At 36.7% G+C, this 21,914-nt stretch overlaps 5 protein-coding genes across 26 annotated transcripts; 3 read left to right on the top strand and 2 right to left on the bottom strand.

The window, feature by feature from the left end:
- Positions 1 to 2,474: 2,474 nt before the first annotated feature.
- LOC125193787 (cytochrome b-c1 complex subunit 6-1, mitochondrial-like) lies at positions 2,475 to 5,727 on the bottom strand. 2 transcript variants are annotated; one of them, XM_048091671.1, is made up of 5 exons: positions 5,628 to 5,727; positions 5,464 to 5,500; positions 4,483 to 4,567; positions 2,820 to 2,909; positions 2,475 to 2,741 (listed from the first exon to the last, which is right to left on the bottom strand). In XM_048091671.1, coding segments are annotated over exons 2-5 (210 nt in total). In that variant the 5' UTR covers positions 5,466 to 5,500; positions 5,628 to 5,727; the 3' UTR covers positions 2,475 to 2,708. The 2 variants fall into 2 exon arrangements, with proteins under 2 accessions (XP_047947628.1, XP_047947627.1); XM_048091670.1 differs by lacking the exon at positions 5,628 to 5,727 and having other exon boundaries at positions 5,464 to 5,621.
- Positions 5,728 to 5,960: 233 nt separating this feature from the next.
- LOC125194767 lies at positions 5,961 to 7,006 on the bottom strand. The gene is made up of 3 exons (XM_048092993.1): positions 6,802 to 7,006; positions 6,410 to 6,632; positions 5,961 to 6,219 (listed from the first exon to the last, which is right to left on the bottom strand). The coding sequence occupies exons 1-3, from the start codon at positions 7,004 to 7,006 to the stop codon at positions 5,961 to 5,963; spliced, it is 687 nt and encodes a 228-aa protein (XP_047948950.1).
- A 1,473-nt stretch (positions 7,007 to 8,479) lies between these two features.
- On the top strand, positions 8,480 to 12,208 carry LOC125193784 (tubby-like F-box protein 8). Of its 4 annotated transcripts, none has more exons than XM_048091657.1 (6): positions 8,480 to 8,659; positions 9,131 to 9,180; positions 9,525 to 9,910; positions 10,009 to 10,096; positions 10,555 to 10,687; positions 11,083 to 12,208. In XM_048091657.1, the coding sequence occupies exons 3-6, from the start codon at positions 9,563 to 9,565 to the stop codon at positions 11,789 to 11,791; spliced, it is 1,278 nt and encodes a 425-aa protein (XP_047947614.1). In that variant the 5' UTR covers positions 8,480 to 8,659; positions 9,131 to 9,180; positions 9,525 to 9,562; the 3' UTR covers positions 11,792 to 12,208. The 4 variants fall into 4 exon arrangements, with proteins under 4 accessions (XP_047947614.1, XP_047947612.1, XP_047947615.1 ...); XM_048091655.1 differs by having other exon boundaries at positions 8,481 to 8,659; positions 9,487 to 9,910; XM_048091658.1 differs by lacking the exon at positions 8,480 to 8,659 and adding an exon at positions 8,679 to 8,820.
- Positions 12,209 to 12,539: 331 nt separating this feature from the next.
- LOC125193786 (tRNA-splicing endonuclease subunit Sen2-2-like) lies at positions 12,540 to 14,183 on the top strand. 10 transcript variants are annotated; one of them, XM_048091667.1, is made up of 4 exons: positions 12,544 to 12,683; positions 12,881 to 12,963; positions 13,350 to 13,383; positions 13,468 to 14,183. In XM_048091667.1, the coding sequence occupies exons 3-4, from the start codon at positions 13,356 to 13,358 to the stop codon at positions 14,061 to 14,063; spliced, it is 624 nt and encodes a 207-aa protein (XP_047947624.1). In that variant the 5' UTR covers positions 12,544 to 12,683; positions 12,881 to 12,963; positions 13,350 to 13,355; the 3' UTR covers positions 14,064 to 14,183. The 10 variants fall into 10 exon arrangements, with proteins under 10 accessions (XP_047947620.1, XP_047947619.1, XP_047947621.1 ...); XM_048091666.1 differs by having other exon boundaries at positions 13,320 to 13,383; XM_048091665.1 differs by having other exon boundaries at positions 12,545 to 12,683; positions 13,353 to 13,383.
- A 768-nt stretch (positions 14,184 to 14,951) lies between these two features.
- Positions 14,952 to 19,401, top strand: LOC125192416 (pentatricopeptide repeat-containing protein At2g06000-like). Of its 9 annotated transcripts, none has more exons than XM_048089979.1 (6): positions 14,952 to 16,662; positions 16,781 to 16,901; positions 17,039 to 17,136; positions 17,736 to 17,773; positions 17,919 to 18,025; positions 19,190 to 19,401. In XM_048089979.1, exons 1-2 carry the CDS (start codon positions 15,169 to 15,171, stop codon positions 16,790 to 16,792), a joined length of 1,506 nt encoding a protein of 501 aa, XP_047945936.1. In that variant the 5' UTR covers positions 14,952 to 15,168; the 3' UTR covers positions 16,793 to 16,901; positions 17,039 to 17,136; positions 17,736 to 17,773; positions 17,919 to 18,025; positions 19,190 to 19,401. The 9 variants fall into 9 exon arrangements, with proteins under 9 accessions (XP_047945936.1, XP_047945934.1, XP_047945933.1 ...); XM_048089980.1 differs by having other exon boundaries at positions 14,953 to 16,606; XM_048089978.1 differs by having other exon boundaries at positions 14,955 to 16,323; positions 16,414 to 16,901.
- The last annotated feature ends 2,513 nt before the right edge of the window (positions 19,402 to 21,914 follow it).

Below are 21,914 nucleotides of genomic sequence, written 5' to 3'. Positions count from 1 at the left end.
ATTTACCCTCTGCGCCTATTTTTATTAAGTAAATCTAAGTTTGAATCTCAACCACAAGATTATAAAATATGTGTGGTCCAGATTTAGTTATAGAGTTATCATGTGATTTGAGAGTTATGATATGATCGCATCTCTGTGCTTACATAAGATTTGTAATCAAATAGTAATACTAATAGCGTAATTTGTGTAATAATATGGGATTAAGAGGTACTCCGTTTCAGCTGGTGCTGTGTGTTAATTAAAAATATTCATTTAAATATTAAAAGGGGATAAAGTCTTTTTCTACCTTAGGTAGTTATAGAATCTCATGTCTTCCTCTTAATTTTCATAAAATTACATATATTTCCATATCTCTCTCATAATATCTCATAATCAAATTTACGTATTTTATTCTAATTATTCTCGATTCTCAAGAGCAGAATCAGGCAATCTATGATTTTCCTTAAAGTTTCCTTTTAAGAAGAATAAGTTCGTAAAACTTGTTTAGGAATCCGGAAATTAGGTCGCAACTCGCAAATGAAATAATGGTATAACTTGACAGTACATAGTATATACATACAGTAGGTCCTTGGTCCTTGTAAAGAGGGCTGAGAATGGAGATTCATTGAATGCACAAGAAGGATTTGCAAACAAAAGCAGGCATGGGTAAAAAAGGTGTGCATGAAATGCAAAGATTATTTTTTAAAAAAAAATTGAAAGCGGTGTGATTCATTACATGGTTCACAACTTTTTTAAGTAGCACATAATGCAATGGTCGAGAAACAACATAAGCGATCTATGAAAGGGAATCGTAAGTTGAGTCATGCTCATCTAAAATTTATTGAGGATTACACCAAAGTTTACATTGGTCTCACTCTAACATTCAACTTTATTGACAAAGTTTTTCATGGTTATGAATATTATGGGATGCACCGTGTAACAAATTGTTCTCGTGATATCAAGGAAAAAATGGAAGTAGCTGATGTTCAATTGATTTTGAATTAAATGCGTAAGAAATAATACTTTGAGTCATTTTATTAGAAATTTCAATTAGGATCCAAAGGCAAACTAACAAGTTTGTTTTGGTCCGATGTTGAATCCAAGAGAATTTATCATATGTTTGATGATATTGTAGCATTCGACACAACATATGGAACAAACATGTAGTATTGAATTTACTGATATATTTTAAGTTATGAACTGACATTTAGCATATCTTGAATTGGCATAGATCCTTTTATATACTCGTTGACATAGATGGAGGACTTGTATTAAATTTAGTTTTAGTTTTAGTTTGTGTTTGCATTATGATGTTGTGGCTGATAATTTTCTCTGTTTTATTTAATAGGTATTGTATGATCTTTGGTCTATTTACTGGTAAATATAATCATGATTGCCTAATAATGTTTGCAGGTAGATTTGTAATTAATGAGAATGTAGTCTCATTCTCATGGTTATTCAGTGAAATACATGAGTGTCCAGGATTGAGGAATGAAACTTACAGTGGAAAAGATTTTGGTTGGTACCAGTCATCGCCTATGCATATGGCACGTAATGAGCAAACTTTTCAGTAAGGTCCCAGAAACAGCTCTTGCAAATAAAGATTTTATTTGAAATTATACCTATTGGAGTCACATGAATTTGAAGAATTATGAATGAGTTGCAAAATGAAGTTTGGTTTAAGACAATGTTGTCATAGACATTTCTGTATCCCCACGTATATTAGAGATTTCCCAACAGGCTCATTGCTGAAGAAAACATCATTATCTGAATCTTTAATCCTATATCGCCTAATTCAGCTCTTCATAATCGATCATAATCAGAGCAACAGAGAATGGAAATGGCATAATTCTTCTATTCAAATTCAAAAAATGAATACGGAAAAGAAGAAAAATGGAATTCAAACTAAAGTTACTTGCACATACCTACTTCCATAGATTATTTGTCTATATATCTACTTAAACTAAATTTTGTGTAGTGACCACACTCTCTTGTTTTACAACCCTACCTTTAGGGCTCAGACTAAGCTCAACACATGTCGGGTTTGAGATGGACAAATAATTCCTAAATCGAGCTCAAAATCAATTATCTATAGGGGCTGCTAATATTATAATGAGCCAAACTTGAGCTTACTAATATTCGATTTGGGTGGTTTGCAATCCCGGTTATAGATCGTTTGTACCAAACAATCATAAATACATGAGAAGACAAGACAGATAATCAAGACAAACAAGCCTCTGCCTCTTTCGGAGAAACAAATGAAAGAAAGTCGTTGATAACAAGGAACACATACTACCGTGTCACAGAGCTAGCTCAAGTGGCAAATTTAAGGCACCCCAAAACTCTCCTTAGCAAGAGGTCATTGTTCCAATCCTGTCTGCCCTCGATGAAATACTTTCCCACCCACCTTATGTTGCAGTATAGGGGTCCCACTTTTATAGTAGTGTAGTGTAATAGTTTCACATATATGTTGGTATAGTAGTGAAGTGATAATCTTATAAAACTTTGTTCCAGTTCATTTATTAATCTGAAGATTAAAATCACATCTCACAGTCTAAGGTAAGCAGATGCTCAGGGACAGCTAGTAGCATTAAGAGGATAACAAAAAAAGGAACAACCTGCTCTTGGGAAGAATCTAGCGTCAAGAGCACTGCGAAATGGGTATAATCTACTCCCAGAAAGAAAAGAGCGCATGATGGTGAAAGATGCTAATGAGGTCTGGTAACTGGCTATTTAAGATGCGAAAATAACTTAGTAGCAACCTGTGCAAAGAAATCAGCAGTTAGTGAGGAGCTCGTATGCATGGGACTTAAAATGCATAATGAAAAATGTGCCCTTACGCAATTGTCAACACAGCGCCAGTAATCAAAGTATTGTCCCGTACAGTGCTTGTGTCCCGAGTCATCGCCTTGAATTCTCTTAGAGCAGGCCTATCACCCAAAATGCAAGGGGCGAAACAAAAGATCAGCGCTTTCTCAGATACTATTCCAATGATTGACTAGCAAAACCAGGCATAACTTTTTTGCAAAGCTCTATTTGTAGCATACCCACAAAGTAGATAGAGAGAGTTAGTTAGTGCTATATATTGTTAGATACCTGAAGATTGTCTCTCCAAAAAGTTACAGATAAAAGATTATAAAAGAATCATTTCAATGTTGAAATATCTTCGGCTCACATTGACTCTTTAACAAACACTCGTTAAAGAAACACCATGCGAAGGGGTTCATATTGGGCAGATTTTACTTTACATAGACAGAATTCAAATCCTTTAAAAGTGAGAAAAAAATTTAGGGGAAGACAGAATTTTAAATCACTGATTTAACCTCTAAAGTATGAAGCCAAGTTTCACCTTTTCTAATTAGAGCTGAGAATACATTTCAAAACATTAAAATGTATAGTACAAAAAATATACAATATCTAAAATAAGAAAAAGTGAAAAACTAACTAAAAACTGAGATTGAATGAATGGTACACACACATATAGATGTAGGGCTGTGATCAAATGCTAACTAATTCCCAATCCAGAACTACGAACTTCAATATAGTGCATTAATATTATCAACACAAAGACAAACTTTATCAATAAAACATGTAAATTTAAATATCAACACAAAGGCATAAGTATATCAACAGTCTTACGTTGATATACTTATATCTTTGTGTTGATAATTTTAACATACAAAATTGAGATTCTGGATTGGAAATTAGTTAGCATTTTAACGCGACACGATGTATATATATAAATACATAGAAATCAAATACCAATGATACTTTACTGTCTCTTGGGTATCGAAGCTTATCATAAGCATGATAGAGAATCAAAGTCCTCCAGAAAGAAATGAGAATGTGCTTCAGATTCAGAAGATATAAGATGTATTTTGACTTTCAGTGAAATCATAACAATACTTCTGCCCCTCTTGAAAGACTACATTTATATCTTTTCAAGGATAATCATCTATGAAATTTGCCTTTCAGGTGTGCCACAACTAAACTACAAGATCTCCAAAGGTTTTGCTTGTTCTACTATCAAATTTGAAAACTACACCACCTATCCATTTGTCCAATTCTTACTACAATGTTCAACCACGTCTGTAAGTTTCATAAAAAGGAAAAGTTTTGCTTGAAAAAGCTGAAGATTTGTGGCAATTCTTTTATTCTGCAAGCAAAATGCAGATTTGTTGTAAGCCCCAGTCACAAATTGTAAATTTCTGAAATGTATTTTCTAGTTTCTACTCAGAAATACAGAACTCCATTGTATAATCATCTTCCCTTCACGACAATTTCACCAAGATTCACTCTTCTCGGTACATTTACGCAGCCAACAACTTTTGTCAATCTATATTTCTATAAAATTGATAAAGTGACTCATCTATGATCCTGTACACTTATATTGCAGCTTTTTACCATCACATATCCAAACATAAGTGCATAGCTTAAAAGCATGTTTGGTAGGGTAGATAACTCATCGAGGGATGAAATTCTATCAACAAAAATGACAATAACCTGATATTCTTTAAGTGGCCTCGTGCATGGTGCCTTGCAACGATCTTCAAGTTCTCTTTTTGGATCTACAGGTTCTTCGTCAGCCCTAGCATACATTAAGTAGAGAGCTCAGCCAGATATACAAATATAATGTTCCCATCTTGTTTACATGAGCACAAAGCATCCCGCTTGAAAAACTGTTCAATGACAGTGACATAATGGCAAACTTAGAGAATGTGTGAACAGATTTTGGCTGGTTCTGGAAAAAGAATTGAATGTGTATTTTGATAAAATACTACTCCAATAAGAAACTAAATTGGAGATAATGATTGTGATTGGTTGTTCACTGAGCAAGGAATCGAACCAGGAGAGCGCGATATGCATCCTACAACAGATAGGACATTGTGACTAATAACAGAGACTTAGGTGCAATCAGCTCTACATAATCGCATGATATGTATCCTACAACAACAGACCATCGAGGGAGATCCGGATCCCTACTGCACTAAATAAGCCGGAGAGTTTTAGAATTACAAGGAGGTAGTGAAACTTTTCCCACATATAGAACATTCCTTACAATTTCATGGGGACCAAATCTCTTCACATTAAAGAATTCCCTTTTCTTTTTCACATGTAAACAGAGTTAACTAGACCTAGTAAACCGTATAAACAAGCAATCGTGTAGTAAAGAATAACAGAAACTGCATCAATAGTGGCAAAACCATTAGTGCCAAATTAGACCTTAACTCGATAGAAAATCCAAATTACCAAGCAGAGTAACAGCATGACTTTCAGTTATCACTAAACCCTCATATTGGTCTGCAATTTTTTTAAAACAAGCGTAGAGTATACTGCCAAGCACTGTCGATTAAATGCAATGGTGAAATCATTTTTTTGCACACTCATTCCTGATATAAAAATAAGAAGGCCAGTACATCTGTAAATCGCATATAACAGTCGGATTTTCTGAAAATAAATCAACAAAAAGAAAAGAGTACTCACATAGTAGTTTATAATTCCAACAATTAGCGGAACCAATCTGCAAAAGAAAGCCCTCAAAACTCAATACCGGTACAAGCGAAAACCCCGAAACAGAAGAAAAAAACCCCTAGATTCGATGATCAATGAGAATTGCGGATCTGGAAGACAGAAATGGTATGAATTACCTAGAGCTGGAAGAGGAGACGTTTGTTTGTTATATAGTTTTTGATGGAACTGCATAAAAAATTCATATATGGCTAAAAATAAATTAGTACACTTTAGAGCATCCCCACTGAGAGCCCTAGTGGTTGTCACGTCAACATGCTCTATCTTTCTGTAATTGTGGAGTTCAGTGCATGCTCTATTTATTATCCATTTCTCATTTCAATTTTAATTTTAACTTTTTTTATGTTTACCAATTATAAATAGCAAAATTAGACTTCTAAATTTACGAATTAGAAAAAAACATACATTACTTAATTTTTTTCTAAAAAAAGTTACAATAAAGAGGTACAATTTCAACGACCACTACATGTCCAAACTTCTTCAATCATGTCATTCATAAGATCAAGATGAGCTTGTTGGTTGTGCATGCTCTCCTGAGCTTGTAATCTCTCGCTGAGTCCATAGGATAAACCTCGAACGACCGACGGGGCTGCATGACCTGCGGTCGGAGCGGCTTCATTGTCGGACCACTGGCTAGCTGCACGACCTTCATCGTGAATAATCATGTTGTGCAAGATGATGCACGCGTACATGACATTGGCGATATGATGCCTGTACCAGGAACGAGTCGGGCCTTTCACTATTCCCCAACGCGCTTGAAGCACACCGAATCCTCGCTCCACGTCCTTCCGTGCAGCCTCCTGCTTTGCCGCAAAAAAACTCTCTCCTCGCACCCGTTGGGCAGGAGATCGTCTTCAAGAAAACTGGTCATCTCGGGTAAATGCCGTCGGCTAAGTAGTACCCCATATGATGCTGTCGTCCGTTGGCAGTGAAGCTGATAACCGGACCGTTGCCATTGCATTGCTCGGTGAAGAGACTGGACGAGTTCAGCACATTGATGTCGTTGTTGGACACCGCCACACCAAAGTGAGCATGCCAAATCCAAAGACTATGGTCAATGATTGCTTCAAGGATCATCGTCGGGTGGGTACCCTTATACCCACTGGTGAATTGGCCTCTCCACGCTGCAGGACAATTCTTCCACTCCCAGTGCATACAATCAATACTCTCTAACATTCCAGGAAAGCCGTGCACCGTATCGTGCATCCGCAGCAGGTCCTGGCAGTCTTGGGCATTCGGCTTGCGCAAATATGTGGCGCCGAAGGCGTCAATAACGCCCGCACAAAAATTTACCACACTCCCGGTCAGTTGTATCCCCAACGTGAAGATACTCGTCGAACATGTCCGCCGTAGTGTCGTATGCCAACTGACGAAGCGCAACCGTGCACTTCGTCAGCGGGGATGGACCCTTTTTGTGGGCCGCATCTTCCCGCCACTTGAAGTATTCGTCGCGCGCCTCCAACGCGTGAACAATGTGGAGAAACAGCTCTCGCCGCATCCTAACCCGTCGGCGAAAAACCGGCGCACCCCACCGGGGATGTTCAGCGAAATAGTCCTCGAACAGACGTTGATGAGCTAGGACGGACGGATGTCCGTCGGCGGATGGGCCTCGGGACCTGCTCTTGGGCCTGCTGTTCGGCTTGCTCTTGCTCATGTATTGCACGAATACCGGCGAGAATCTGGTTCCCGAAAGCAAACATTGCGCGTTCCATAGACCGACCAATATCTTCCCCGGGAAACATTTTGGAAAAGTGAGTGAAAGAGATATTGCAATGGAGAGAGAGTTGAGAGAGATGTGTGAGAGTTGTGTGAAAAATGAGTAAAATTAAGGTATATTTATAGAATTGAAAAAGAAAAAAAATAAAAAATAAAAAACGCGTTGATAGGGCCAACGCGTGATCGGGCGCGCCTCTGCAATGGGCGCCCGATCTCACGCATCGATCGGGCGTGACCGAAGCCTGCAATGGATGCCCGACCACGCCCGAGCCCGATCTCAGCCGATCGGGCGCGCGATCGGGCATCCATTGTGGATGCTCTTACTCTCTAAATTTGTATATTCACGTATGAGTTCTTTTCCACTTTTTTTGGATATTTTTTAATGTAAAAACTCTTGATTCGTAAGAGTATTTTAGTTTTTCTATTTTTTAAGAGTATTTTAGTTTTTATGTATATTGGCTTATCCAATGGGATCACCTACAACTTTCCCCACATCACCCTCTACTCCACACCTCACAAATAAAAAATATGATGGTGGAGCTCATTGCTTATGTTTGTGAGGGGTGGTGTAGAGGTGCCCACGGTTCAGGAACCGACGGTTACGGTTCGGAACCGCCAGTTTCGATTTTGGAAATTGTTGAACCGGAACCGAACCATGAGGGTGTTTCGCGGTTACAGTTTCGGTTTCGGTTCCGAACCGGCGGTTTTTCACGGTTCCAAACCGTAGTTTTTTTTTTGCGGTTTTTTGCATTTCCGGCTTGATTTCACGGTTTTCTGGCAGTTTTTTTGCGGTTTCGGTTTGAAACCGACGGTTCTGGCACGGTTTCGGTTCGAAATTTTTTGAACCTGAACCGAACCACAGTTTAAAAATTTTCACGGTTTCGGTTCGGGTAAATTTTCACGGTTTCGGTTCAGAACCGTAACCGCCGGTTCAGTAAACCTTGGACAGGTCTAGGGTGGTGTAGGAAAAATTGTAGGTGATCTCAACTGCTTATATTGACATTTTATCTAGAATTCACAGTCCACTCGTCTCTCAGTCATTTATATCAAAAAGTCAACAACCTCAAAACAAATAAAAGAAAAAAAACTCATTTTTATATAATATAAAGATGATCAATTTCTTTTGTATTTATAATTATTTTGACATAGACTATCACTTTTAATAATTAAACACAAAGTAAACACTGCTTCATTGTCGTATTAAAAGTGATGCTGGGTTGAGTAGTTGCTGGTATTCGGTCAAACGTAGATAGTGGTATCTATAATCTTCTCTAAATAAGAGCCAAATGGAAACAATGTACGGTACTAAATTCCAGTGACTTTTTAAATCTTGAAATTAGAGTTTCCGCGTTACAATTATTTCACATTTGTTAATTCAAATCCCCCACGTCCTCTGCGCTATTCCTCCCAATTAGATTCAGCTGCGTTTCTGAAGGTCGGTTGCTTTTCTCTTTCTTGATCTGCTGCTTCTCTCTCCACGAAAAGTAGTTTAGGAGCTGGAAATCTTAGTTGCTTAGTATAATTATTTTTGGGGGGTTTTGATTTTGTGTAGATCTCCGATCTAATTTCCTTCAGCTCGAATTTTTCATGCTAAAGGTGGGACCTTTTTTTGTCCCAAGTCAATGCCACATTCACATTTTATAGAATTAGGAGTACTAGTTTTCTTTAGAGCTTTTTGATAAATCTTTTAGCCTTGGATTAGTATATACTTTGTGAGTTTAGCTCAGACTTTGCTTGTCCTGTGGTTTTTCTTTTTTTATCAATCTGTTAATTTTTATTAAAAAAAATTAAAAATTGGAGGGTATATGTTCAACCCTTGACTCTGTTAATCTATAGAGAGATTATCCATACCAAAGTGACTGCGTTTTTGAATTGGTTATAATTAATAAATTTGCTATTCCTGCAGATCTTCGAAGAAACATTGAAATTTGATATTTCTTGAAGTCCTTGTTGCAGGTATGCTGTTTCTTTTAAGGGCGTTCACTTGGGTGATAGATGACAATACATATAAATATGATTGAGTATTTGAATGATTAAATGATCAAATTGTAATAGATTAGCCTATATCATCTAAAGTAAACACCTCCTGAGGTGTGACAAATCAATGAGTTGTATTCAATGCTATTTGCTAATTTTAATAGTCCATGTGGAACTGTTTCCTTTTCTGTTTACAATGAATGTGATTCTTATTTGTCCTTTTCATCTTCCTTGTGCTTCATTTGTTTAGTTCTAAAACTCATCTCTATTTTTGCTCATCGACAGCTGATCTCACAATTCAATCTGCCTGTAAATAAAATCAGGCAGGCTAATCCTTACCTGTTTGGCACGTCGAGGTCCAATGTCATTCCGAAGTATAGCACGTGATATAAGAGACAGTTTTGGGAGTTTATCACGGAGGAGTTTTGATGTGAGGCTTTCTGGTCATCATAGAGGTAAATCACATGGTTCTTTGCATGACTTGGATGACCAGCCTATGGTAGTTCAGAATTGTCCTTGGGCTAATCTTCCTCCCGAGCTACTCTACGATGTGATTAGAAGGTTGGAGGAGAGCGAGAGTACCTGGCCTGGCCGAAAACATGTGGTTGCATGCGCCGCTGTTTGCCGATCATGGAGGAGCATGTGCAAGGAAATTGTTCAAATTCCCGAGTTGTCTGGGAAGCTTACTTTCCCAGTTTCACTAAAGCAGGTAACTTGCGTTCGTCCATGCTTTTTGGGGCTCCTTTTGCTGAGTGAATTTGTTTTTAGTGATATGCAAATAGTAAATCCATTTTCTCCTGTGTACAGCCAGGGTCTCGGGATGGACCCATCCAATGCTTTATCAAGAGGGACAAATCTAATTTAACTTACCACCTGTTTTTATGCCTTAGCCCTGGTGAGTGTCTTCCGGATATCAGTTCATTGCCTCAGCAGACTCAGTTCTTTTTATTTGGATGAATGATTAATTTATTATTAATAACTGTATTATTACTTTATTTTCATTTCCCAACCGATGAGCCAATTTTGTCAGTTGGTTTAGTTGATTGTGAAAATTTACTGGTTTTGTATAAGCTAATACCATTCCATGTTTCGAGTTGAAACAATATCTCCAGATGCTTTCTTACTCATCATGTGTCCTTATTGTGGTAATTGCTTCTTGCCGTTTAGCATAGTCATAACTTCATTTGAAGGTAGCAAATCCCTGTAAAGCTGATAGACTGAGATGCAAGTGATATTGATTTGATATCTTATTCTTTCCAATCTTAAATTTAATGTCCTTCATTTATAGTACAATTTAATATCCCTTGTATTTCTACTTTTGTGGCAATGCTGATGTGCTTGTGGTATCTGCAGCTTTGCTAGTTGAGAATGGGAAGTTCCTTCTCTCTGCAAAACGAACTCGTAGGACTACTTGCACTGAGTATGTTATCTCAATGGATGCAGACATCATCTCAAGATCGAGTAGCACATATATTGGAAAAGTCAGGTAGAATTCAGCAATTTTCACATTCAGCATTCAATGCATTTTTGGATTAGATTTCTTCTTTTTGATTGACTTCACAATTCAGATTGGCTCCTTTCATGTTAGTATATTACTACACCACTGTGATCATATTATGTTTTGCATTATTCAAAACTTAACCAATGAAACAAATTTCCTTAATTTGTCTCAATACTAATGTTATTTTGACAACTTAATTAAATAATTACATCAGCTATTTTGATCATTATTGTATAAACTAGGCCATGGTTTTTGGTCCTCCTAGAATGTTACTTTGTTCAGTTGTGTTCTAATGTGTAGCTGCTCCCGTCTTGCCGAAAATAGAAGGAAAAAGAAAATCTATGTTACTGATAAAAAAAAAGCTTTACTGGTTTTTGCAGATCAAATTTTCTTGGGACCAAGTTCATAATATTCGACACACAACCTCCACATAATTGCTCGCACATAGCACCACCGGGGAGAACCAGCCGCAGGTTCTACTCCAAGAAAGTTTCTCCGAAAGTGCCAACTGGGAGCTACAGCATATCCCAAATTTCATATGAACTAAACGTGCTCGGGACACGGGGTCCACGGAGGATGAACTGCATTATGCACTCAATACCCGCCTCATCCATAGAACCTGGTGGGGTGGTGCCCGGGCATCCAGAACTTCTTTCGAGGCCTCTAGGAGACTCATTTGGCAGCATTTCTTTCTCCAAGGCTCTTGACATTTCGACTGAATTTAGTAGCGCAAGATTTTCTGACATTGCTGGGATATCGAATTCAGACGATGACAGCAAACCGAGGCCCTTGGTTCTAAAGAACAAGTCTCCGAGGTGGCACGAACAGCTACGGTGCTGGTGCCTGAATTTCCGGGGGAGGGTGACTGTTGCGTCCGTGAAGAATTTTCAGCTGGTTGCGGCCACACAAGCGTTGCCTAGCGCTCCAGCTACTTCTCGGCCAGCGCAATCGGACCAGGATAAAATCATTCTTCAGTTTGGGAAGGTTGGGAAAGATTTATTCACCATGGACTATAGGTACCCACTCTCTGCCTTCCAGGCATTTGCTATTTGCTTGAGCAGCTTTGATACCAAATTGGCTTGTGAATAGAGACAAGATACCCATGAGTTGCTGTTAAAAAAGTACTCCCTCCGTCCCATTGAAGATGACTCACTTTCCTTTTTGGTTTGTCCCAATCAAGATGACCCATTACTTAAAATGGAAACACCTTTATCTCTACTTTATTCTCTCTTTCTTACTTTACTCTCTCCTCTTAACACACAAAATATAACTGCATAAAATCCCGTGCCGCCCAAGAAAGGGGTCATCTTCCTTGGGACGGAGGACGGAGGGAGTAGTTGTATGCATTTAGTTCAACAGTTGCACTATATTTTTCATTTTTCATTGAAAAAGGATATTGTTGTATTTTTCCTTTTTCTTTAATATCCCACAAATGTCAATATTTTATTAGTATGTAACTCAAAACTAAACATAGTAATTAATGGATTATAGACGTATCTTGTAAACTGCCGTGCCTTCTTAACATTGGATTTTGCTTACTAAATTCTCTTGTGGTAGCTAAAATTCAACTCGCAAATACTAATATCTTGATTCAGATTAGGATCCGAATTCCATTAATAATTTCATATATAAGTCTCAAATAATTTAGCAATACAATACTTGAACTGAATATCAACTTTATTTCTGTATCAATTCAATCTGCAACCAATTTAGCCTATTTAATTTACCATCCCAAAATCTAATTTATTTCAATTATGCTGAATATAGAAAATCAATTCAGCCCAATAAGTATAGCCCAATAATAATTTATACTACTACGAACCAAAACCCAAATAAATAATTAAAGCAAGCCCAAATATTAAAACAACGAAACCGACCTCCCTGTAATTTCCACCCCAAATCCGGCGAGCAGCGCCGCCGTCGTGATAGCAGCAATACCACTTGAATTCCATTCGACGTGATAGCTGTTAACTCTGTGAAGGTGACAATTTGAGCTATGTGCATGTTTTTGTTTGTAGTGAATTTATTTACTGGATTAGAGGATTGAACTTGTTGGAAATTGAAAGCACCTATGCTGCTGTCTATTGTGACCTATGAGATGTGTCGACAATTGTAACTTTGCTAGTATGCCAGCATTAAAAGTTGAGATTAAAGGCAAATTGAAGCTTGTTTTGTTAGTTTGTTTTTGTTATAGTTCGGAGAAAAATACGATCAACGATAGTCGACAGTAAATCAGAATTTATTTTCCTTTTTCTTTGCAGGTATGCTGCTTCTTTCTCTTATACTTTTGCTATTTGTTCTTATTCATGTCTACTTGATTTTATTTTCTCTATGAAGATATACAGCTCCATAGTATCATTATAAATCCTAAATCACGATTGTTTTATTCAGGTTTTTTTATGACAGAATGATGTAGAATGGGGAATGAGATTATGGCTGATATGTTGAAAGCTAAGCGGTGGGAATCTTTAGAATTTCCACTGCATAGCTTTCAATTCATCAAATGAAATGTGAATTATTTCCATATTAGATTTTCAAAGTTGGAATTTAGTCATAGACACTGAACCTGTTATGATTCATTTTCCCACATTTATTGTTATTGACTAACTCATTGAAGCGTGCACGAATTCTCTTATTTTCTTTGAAGCAGAAAATGGCCCCCAGATGGAAAGGCAAAACAGGTGAAGCAAAAGAGCCAATGTCTGTTATAGTCTCAAAGCTTCAAACCTCTCTGATCGAATCTAATGCTCAAGGACTGCTTTCAGGGTGTGTGGTGCTTCTGGAAGCTCTCCCAGAACAAACTGAACTACTATACCGTGCTTGTATTGGTCGTCCTCTTATAACCGCAGAGAAGGATAAGCAGTGGCACCAACTAAGTTTCGAAGAAGCTCTGTACTTATGCTCTGTCTTGAAATGCATCAAGGTTGCTGGTGAAAATAAGAGTGTGAAAAGCGATGAAGAGCTGTGGCATTACATGGTGGCCAAGAGAGTCAGTTTCCCTGTTATGTTTAAAGCGTATTCTCATCTTCGCAGGAAGAACTGGGTGGTGAGAGCAGGGTCGCAATACGGTGTCGACTATGTTGCCTACCGTTACCATCCAGCCTTCGTGCACTCTGAATACGCAGTCCTTGCCTTGCCTGATGATGACGATGGTGATGGTGAAAATTCCCGGTTGAAGGTGTGGTCTGATTTTCACTGCACACTTCGACTTTGTGGCAGTGTTGCAAAAACCATGTTGGTTCTTCACATCAGCAGAAACGGTGAAGACGCTACCGTCTCTCTTTCGGGTTTGGAGCATTATTCTGTGGAGGAGAGGATTGTGACAAGGTGGAATCCTGAGGTAAGTCGTGACACTAATTGAGTATGATGTAAATTATCCATTTCAAGCATAATGTATGTAGATAAATTGTGCGACGATGTGATTGTTTACATCAGCGCTCCTGCTGATCCAATTACGGTTAGATATTTTTCGATTGCGAAATGAAGGTTTTATTCAAAGAAAGAAACTACATATAAAACAATCAATTAACATTTTTTAATATACTAAAATTAAACTAAAACAAAGAAGTTAAACTTACTCTCAAACGAATGTGACGTTCATATAAGCTAATACTCAGTAGGATGTGGTTGAATTATGATTAATAAAATTATGGAAGAAGATTAGCTTTTGTAGACCGATTAAAATAAATAAAAAATACTACTAAGTACTCCCTCTGTCTCAGATAATTCGTCCCAGATTTTCATTTCGGTCCGTCCCACTCCCACATAATATCCCATTTCACTTTTACCATTTTTGGCAGTGAATCTCATATTCCACTAACTCATTCTTACTCGCATTTTATTATAAAACTAATATATATTCCATTAACTTTTTCAACTCACTTTTCATTACAATTCTTAAAATCCGTGTCCGGTCAAAGTGACCCGAATTATCCGGGACGAAGGGAGTACTCAGTATGATTATTTATGGAGTAAAAAATTACTCCCTCCGTCCCAGATAATTCGTCTCACTTTGACTGGGCACGGACCGGACACGAGTTTTAAGAAATGTAATGAAATGTGGGTTGAAAAAGTTAGTGAAATGTGGTTAGTTTTATTTTATAGTAATAAAATGTGAGTATGAATGAATTAGTGGAATATGAGGTCAACTACTGAAAATGGTAAAAAATGAAATGGGACGAATAGAAATAGAAAAATGAGACAAATAGGAGTAGTAATTTTTTCCTTATTTATACAGTCCCTGATATATTAAAATTTAAAAGTATAGAAACACTATTAAAATTGATTCGATGATATTTTTACAACCTAGTGGTAGTAAAAAAATTGATATTAAGACGACGTCAGACGCTGAAGCGCTCATTGTTTGTTTCAGCAAAAACTTCGGAATTCCATAACTAATCATTGAATTTGACGGATTCTTTCCCGCAAAAATTCTGATTTCAGCAACTAATCTTTTCATTTGGCGGATGAGAATGCAATTTAGGGCTGGAAGGGTAAGTATCTCTAAGATTTTCACCTCAGCTTCGTTCCATACTCACAAATCTTCACGCTCTGCTCCTGCATCCACTTGTTGGTTCATTAAAGTGGTATCCACCTTATGCATTCACCTCTCCAACTCGCTCAATTTTCTCCAAACTGATTATTTCCGCCAGAACTTGAATCCCCTTGTAGCTTTTGGCGTGGTCCATCGCATCGATACTAGATTGAATAACCCGCGTTTAGCTTTTGAATTCTTTCGTCACTCACGCCAAAATTTGGAGTTGATTCACTTAGAATCCACTTTTGATTTTCTGTTAAGGTCGCTATGCGAGAAGGGTCTATACGATTCAGCTAAAATGGTGTATGAAATTATGAAATTTGATGGCTTTTGGCCCAATACCTCACTTCTTGATACATTAGTTTCTGCAGTAGCTAAGGCGGGTATGTTTAGGGTAGCAGAAGAAATTTTGATTGCAGAAGCTGAATTCTGCGTTGAGAAAGAGAAAAGAGTTAGTTCTTTTGTGTATAATAATTATCTGAGCATTCTAGTGCATGAAAATCGCATAAATGAGGCTGTTGTATTTTTCAGAGGGCATATATTAAGGTTAAGAAGCTTTGATCCTGATACGTGTAGCTTTAACATAGTGGTGCGAGGACTGTGTCGCGCTAGTAAAGTTGAGAAGGCTTTTGAGCTCTTTGATGTTATGAGGGATTTTGATTGTTATCCGGATCTTGTTACGTATAACACACTTATTAATGGGTTATGTAGCGTTGGTAGAGTAGATAGAGCAGAGGAGTTACTAGAAGAAGTCGAACTGCAATCTGGATTTTCCCCAAATGTTGTGACTTACACAACACTCATCTCTGGATACTGTAAATTGGGTAAGTTGGATAGAGCTGTGACTATTTTCGATAGGATGATTAATAGTGGGGTCAGACCAAATTTGTTTACTTTTAATACTATTATTAATGGTTATGGAAAAAAGGGTGAGTTGGCTTCAGCGATTAAGATGTATGAGAGGATGGTAAATGGTCGTTTTCCACCTGATGTTATCACCTTCACCTCTCTCATTGATGGTTGTTGCCGCCTTGGAGACTTGGCTCAAGGTGTGAGATTCTGGGATGACATGAACGATAGGAAGGTGCCTCCTAACATTTTTACCTTTTCAATTTTAATTAGTGCCCTATGCAAAGTGAATAGACTAAATGAGGCACGAGGTTTGCTTAATCAGTTGAAGAAGAGGGAAGACATTGTCCCAGAGCCATTTGTTTACAACCCTGTTATTGATGGTTATTGTAAAGTGGGAAATGTAGATGAAGCAAATGTGGTTGCTGAAGAAATGGAGGCAAAAGGATGTATCCATGACAAGATGACTTTCACCATTCTCATTTTGGGGCACTGTATGAAAGGGAGAGTGTTTGAAGGTATTCGATTGTATGAAAAGATGGTGTCAGTGGGGTGTGTACCCGATAATATCACTGTAAGGTCTTTGATATCTTGCCTAAGAAAGGCAGGGATGGCACGAGAAGCCAATGAAATAGAGTTCAAGGCATTAAATAATGTTCACTCAGGTTTATTGTTTGAAACTACTGCTGCAGTTTGGAAAGTGAAAGCGCCAATGACTAAACCTGTTTAGTCAGAGGGTTATGTTGCTGCCTCAATCTGTCATTGAACATTTTATGAGGCACTTGAGCCCAGAAATGTGTGGGCCAACTATAGGTAATTGCTTCTATTGTCTCTAGTTTCCTTTCTCTTTTTGTTTTCATCCTTGTCTGTATTTGATGCTTTGTCATTCTTACTTATTCATTGTTTAGTTAGACCAGAGTAAGTCTAATAGCCAAACACCTTTTTTGCAGATAAGTCAAGAAGAAAGTAATGTAACTACTCTATTCCCCTCGTGTGCAAGAATTAATGCATATAAACATGACTAAAGTATTCTATCACCAGCATACAGGTAATTTTTTAAAAGGAGTAGGATTAGAAGAAATTGGAATGAATTTTACATCATCAAATTTTCTAGGGGTTTTGGTTTTCCAGTGTATTTTGTGTGTGTAATTTCTCTGATTATTTGCTCATATTTTTCACTTTTATGGAAATAACCAGCACATCTAAAGTATGACAAAGGACATATTAATAGTTTATATTCTAGAAACAGTAGTAAGAAAGTTGTGTATCCGTGATGTTCTCTTGGGAATTTAAATTTCATGAATATAGGACTCATATTTGGAGAGGAATTATTTTGTTCAGTAGACCTTTCCTTGGGGGTTATGGGCGAGTTTAAAAGTGGTACGTTTGTAGGTTCAAAGTTTAGTACTTTAGTTTATTCGTCATTGATACTGATGGTAATCAGATTTTGGTTGCTGAATGCCAGTTTTGTGTTTACACCTTTCAATGAATGTGAAGTCCACTAACCTTTAGAACAAAATAATTTGTTAACAGGCCATTTATTGTTTCAGTTTATGGTAGTTCAGTGTAGTTTTGATTCATGTTGTTTTGTATTCCTTCCTTTTCTCTGCAGTTGACATGATTTGTTGAATTGATGATGTTATCTAGGTTCCGTTCGTTTAGGCAGCTTCTGTTCTCCATCGCAGGTGAGAAGTGTTTTGAGGTTCTCTTCAGTTTTTGCTCAGTTTTTATTCTGCCTGCAAGTGTTTTTTTTCAACCCCAATCATCCTGTTTTAGTCATTGTACTCAGATAACAAATGCTACATGCCTCTAATTCTGTCGTGTTTTCAGTATCCAGATTTTATATCATGCCTCTGTTGGTGTTTGGCCATTGCATCTGCACCTGATGAGATGGTTATAGTCAGGGAAAACTATTGTCTAGTTTCTTGAGGCTACAGGTGTGATACTTTATCAAATTCTTCCTCTTTTATTTTTCTCTCTTATCTTAGCCTACCTGTGATTAGTTCCTTCTACAATATTGTGCATGGCTAGATCCCTCTCACGATGGCTAAAACCTGGAAACTAGCATGTTTTATTTTTCCTTATTCATATCTACATTTAGATTTTGCAAGTTGTTCAGTGTTTCATTACTAATTTCTGGAGTAAAATGCTAAATTCTGCAGGACTTTTTAATTCTGTGTTAATGTCTAAAAGATTCAACATGTTGCAACTGAAACTGCATGTCACATGACGAGTATCCGGCATTTTGACCGTATGGGGTTGCCTATTAGACAACGTCTTTTTAGCAAGACGATTAGAGTCATATAGGAAATAAATTGACATGCTTGCCTTTTAATTTTGATGGTCTCCTTAAAATTATTTTGTCTAATTCTAGTACTACTAAAAATAAGAATGTCATGTTTCACAACCTGGCACTCTCCCTACATCATACGGTTCGGGTTTTGTAATAAAAAAACTTTGAAAGTTCATAGTATCATCATAATTGAAAAAGTTGTCATAGAATGAGGAAATATTAAAGATTATTTTTTCAGCAAATTTACTGTATTTCTGCTATTTCCTACAGTAGCTTCTGTGGTTGTATTTATGAAGTCTGGAAGTTTATTTGCAGTGCATATATGCATTCAATTTAGGGTTATTCTACCACACTGACTTTTTAGCTTGAACTTAAAAATAAATTGGTCAGATTTACCACAAGTTTGGGCAAACTTTAAACTTAATATGATGGAATGGAATGGAATGAAGATAGGAATGGAATGTCAATTTTCTTGGATTTTCTTTGCATTTTCATCCATTCACTCATTCATTTTATCACACCAAGCAAATGAATAGAATGGAAGTAGGAATCACATTCCATTCTTCCATTCCATTCCATCACCAAGAAGCCCTTAATGTTTCAATTCTAACAAGTTGTGTGAATTTCCCACGAGTCTTTCCGGTCATAGTTTAATTAGACGAGGCATATTTAATCCTAGGTGAATTTATGTGGCAATAAGAGGTGGCATAAGTTAGCAATGTTGATAAAATTTACTCTGTACGGAGTAGTACAAATTTTTTTATTTTCCCAAAATAATCAAATCATTTCTTTTGTTATTTTGTTGCAGAGATGTTCATCCTGGAGAAACTCATGGAAAATTCACACAATCTGTTAAGTTCTTGATTTGAAGACCAAGTTTAGTGTTTGCGGAAAGTGTCATATTTGGCCAAAGTTAGTGGTATTTTTTTTATCAATAACCCCATAATTTATACGTATCTCCGTTATTTAATTCATAGCCCCAATTCACAATTTTAGAGCAATATAAAGAGAGTTTCTGTTGGTTTGGTGTTCAGTCCTTTTTTTATGTCTTTTTCATGAAGACATTAGTTTATGTAGCCGGAAATTTTGACTTGTGCTATAAACAACGGAAATATTTTAATTCTAATGTCTGTGGTGTTGCCGGGGGGGTGGGGTTTTAAAGACTACTTACTGACTTTATTTTTATTACTGCCTTTACACGTATTTAGACGTTGAGTCAACACGTTATTTTTATTTATTTTTTGTAAATGTGGTGTTGCTTGTTTGGTTCTAATTTAATGCATCAGATGAAATGCAATTTAATTAGTAAAATGATTTATCTCCCATCAAGAAATTGACGGATAATAAACAGAGAACTATTCTTGATTTTATTTTGAGAGAAAAAAATGTGCATAGTTGGATTTGCTATTGATTGAACTTTTTCAGGTTTAATGTTATTCGTTCCAACTCTAAATGAAAATGTAACAGAAAATTGTTTATATATATTGTTTTGACAAAAAAAAATAGACCTTATTTTCACACTTCATTTGAATCTGCGTCGCGTATATTGAGAAATGCCAAAGGGACTCAATTTTAAGATATTGCTAGAGTCGTTGTGAATAAGCCAAAATGAGTACGGTATAACTCACTTTATTCCATAAAAATAATCAAATTATTTTTGGCTAATACTTACAAAATTTTGAATTAGATAGTGTCATTCCCAAAATCTCTGTTTTTAGGTGATGAATAGAGTGTTTTTATTCCAATAAAAATGATTTATTTTTTTCATTTTAGCTTATCTCTTAGCAATGATATTCAATTTTTAAAATTAAATATTTTTTTTTCTATTTTAACTTATTTTATTTACTTTTCACTTGACCTATAAAATAACTTCCCATAAAATAATGTGTAATCAAGAAAATGGATCATCTTTATTATGACAGATGGAATAATAAATATTTTTAAAATAACAAACCGATGAAACATGAATCTGAGACACAACATATTATTCCTTTGAATTGAACTATTCATATCGACTTTCCCCCACGTAACACCACTTTACTTTTAACTTGTACTAATATGTTTATTTTATTATTTATGTAAATTATACTTTAATTTAATAGGGTTATTTAAGAAACATACTTCTCCCACAAGGACACAAAATAATTCTTAATCCATAAGGCGGTGATATTACGTCAAACTAAATTACCATCTCACCCTCGCCAAAACTCTGTCCGAAGGGTTCACCCCGAGGGCAATACAGTCAATTAGCACATAAAAACTCCTGGTACATTCAGCATCCACGCATTTCATATATGAAGACGAAAACATTTGCAACGCAACAAAACCTCCCAAAAAAGAAAAACAAAAATTAAAAAAAAAAAGAAAAGAAAAACAAAATCTACTTCGTTTAGAATCAACAGAGATGGAATCCTACTGCAGCCTCACCAAGCTAGAAATCGACGCGGTTTTGCAGCTGATTCATCTCAGCGGCGGCTCCGACGACGATCTCCGCGTCTTCTGGCCGGATTCCGCCGTCGATAGATACAGCGCGGCTGATGCGTCGTCGATGTCGAGCGGCAGCAGCAGCTTCGTAAATCAGGAAAAATTGGTGTTGGATGATGAACCGCTGCCTCGAATCAATCATAGGTTTGGATCGCTCGTTGATATCTATGGTAAGACTGCCGCCGCGCCTTTGAATTCGATCAATAATCGCTCCAAGTCGAAGAAGAGGGCCAGGTTTTGAAATTATATGACCTTTTTGTTTCCCCTTTTTTTCTGGAGATTTCTCAATCAATTTCGCTGTATAGATTTACTTTGGCGCTTGTATAAATTGCTTTTTGTGATACACCTTCTTTTTATTTCTTGACTTTGAAATACTCATACATTAAGTAGGGTTTGATACTAACTAAAGTGAGTGTGTGTGTTGCTGGTAATTTGGGAATAATTTTGACAAACTAGATTTCTGATGTTTTATTGGTATATATGTTGTGAATAATATGTATGTAGAGGTTCAAATTAAGCTAACAATTCATGAATACATTATGTATATCATATAAATGTGGTATATGTATCGGTTGTATAAAAAACAATCATGCAGGCACGTACGAATAATTCTTATTTGCATAAGCAATTTTCCTTTGATTTGTATGAGCGTGTGTTATACTACTGTTATCAGTTAGTGATAGAAATTCGTTCCATCCTAAAACCAATTGGTAATAGGAGGAGGGCCCATGAGACTCATATACTAGTTTCAGTTTTCTCTTGACATCGATGTGGGACAGTCATATGTTATATTTTTAGTTTCAATTGCCAACCGTTAGAAATTTTGCAATTCCGTCATTTATCATTCAAATTTTGGAAACAAAAATTTGATAAGTTTCATGATTTTATAGTCCATTGACCCTAATATTAATGTAGAGCTATTTTGATGGAATACCATTTTTCACATAACATCCGTGCGCGCAAGCAACTCTTAGCGTGTAGGAATTCTTCTATTGAGAAAAGGAGTTTTGAGCTTTATTGTTAATCTAAATTCTAAAGTAATTTTGTTT

Source organism: Salvia hispanica, chromosome 6, assembly GCF_023119035.1.
Source record: "Salvia hispanica cultivar TCC Black 2014 chromosome 6, UniMelb_Shisp_WGS_1.0, whole genome shotgun sequence".
Taxonomy (NCBI): domain Eukaryota; kingdom Viridiplantae; phylum Streptophyta; class Magnoliopsida; order Lamiales; family Lamiaceae; genus Salvia; species Salvia hispanica.
The sequence above is the reverse complement of the archived record's forward strand: the minus strand, read 5'-3'. Positions and strand labels throughout refer to the sequence as shown.

Coding starts and splice junctions, on each gene's coding strand:
- LOC125193787 (XM_048091671.1), bottom strand. Junction 2,910..4,482: donor GGCCACTTAAAGAATATCAG/GTTATTGTCATT, acceptor TTTGGGTGATAG/GCCTGCTCTAAGAGAATTCA. Junction 2,742..2,819: donor GGCGCTGTGTTGACAATTGC/GTAAGGGCACAT, acceptor TTCTTTGCACAG/GTTGCTACTAAGTTATTTTC.
- LOC125194767 (XM_048092993.1), bottom strand. CDS start 7,006: ATGCGGCGAGAGCTGTTTCTCCACATTGTTCACGCGTTGGAGGCGCGC. Junction 6,633..6,801: donor TACAACTGACCGGGAGTGTG/GTAAATTTTTGT, acceptor ATTGTCCTGCAG/CGTGGAGAGGCCAATTCACC. Junction 6,220..6,409: donor GGACGACAGCATCATATGGG/GTACTACTTAGC, acceptor TTCCTGGTACAG/GCATCATATCGCCAATGTCA.
- LOC125193784 (XM_048091657.1), top strand. CDS start 9,563: ATGTCATTCCGAAGTATAGCACGTGATATAAGAGACAGTTTTGGGAGT. Junction 9,911..10,008: donor TCCCAGTTTCACTAAAGCAG/GTAACTTGCGTT, acceptor TCCTGTGTACAG/CCAGGGTCTCGGGATGGACC. Junction 10,688..11,082: donor ACATATATTGGAAAAGTCAG/GTAGAATTCAGC, acceptor TGGTTTTTGCAG/ATCAAATTTTCTTGGGACCA.
- LOC125193786 (XM_048091664.1), top strand. CDS start 13,356: ATGGCCCCCAGATGGAAAGGCAAAACAGGTGAAGCAAAAGAGCCAATG.
- LOC125192416 (XM_048089977.1), top strand. CDS start 15,169: ATGAGAATGCAATTTAGGGCTGGAAGGGTAAGTATCTCTAAGATTTTC.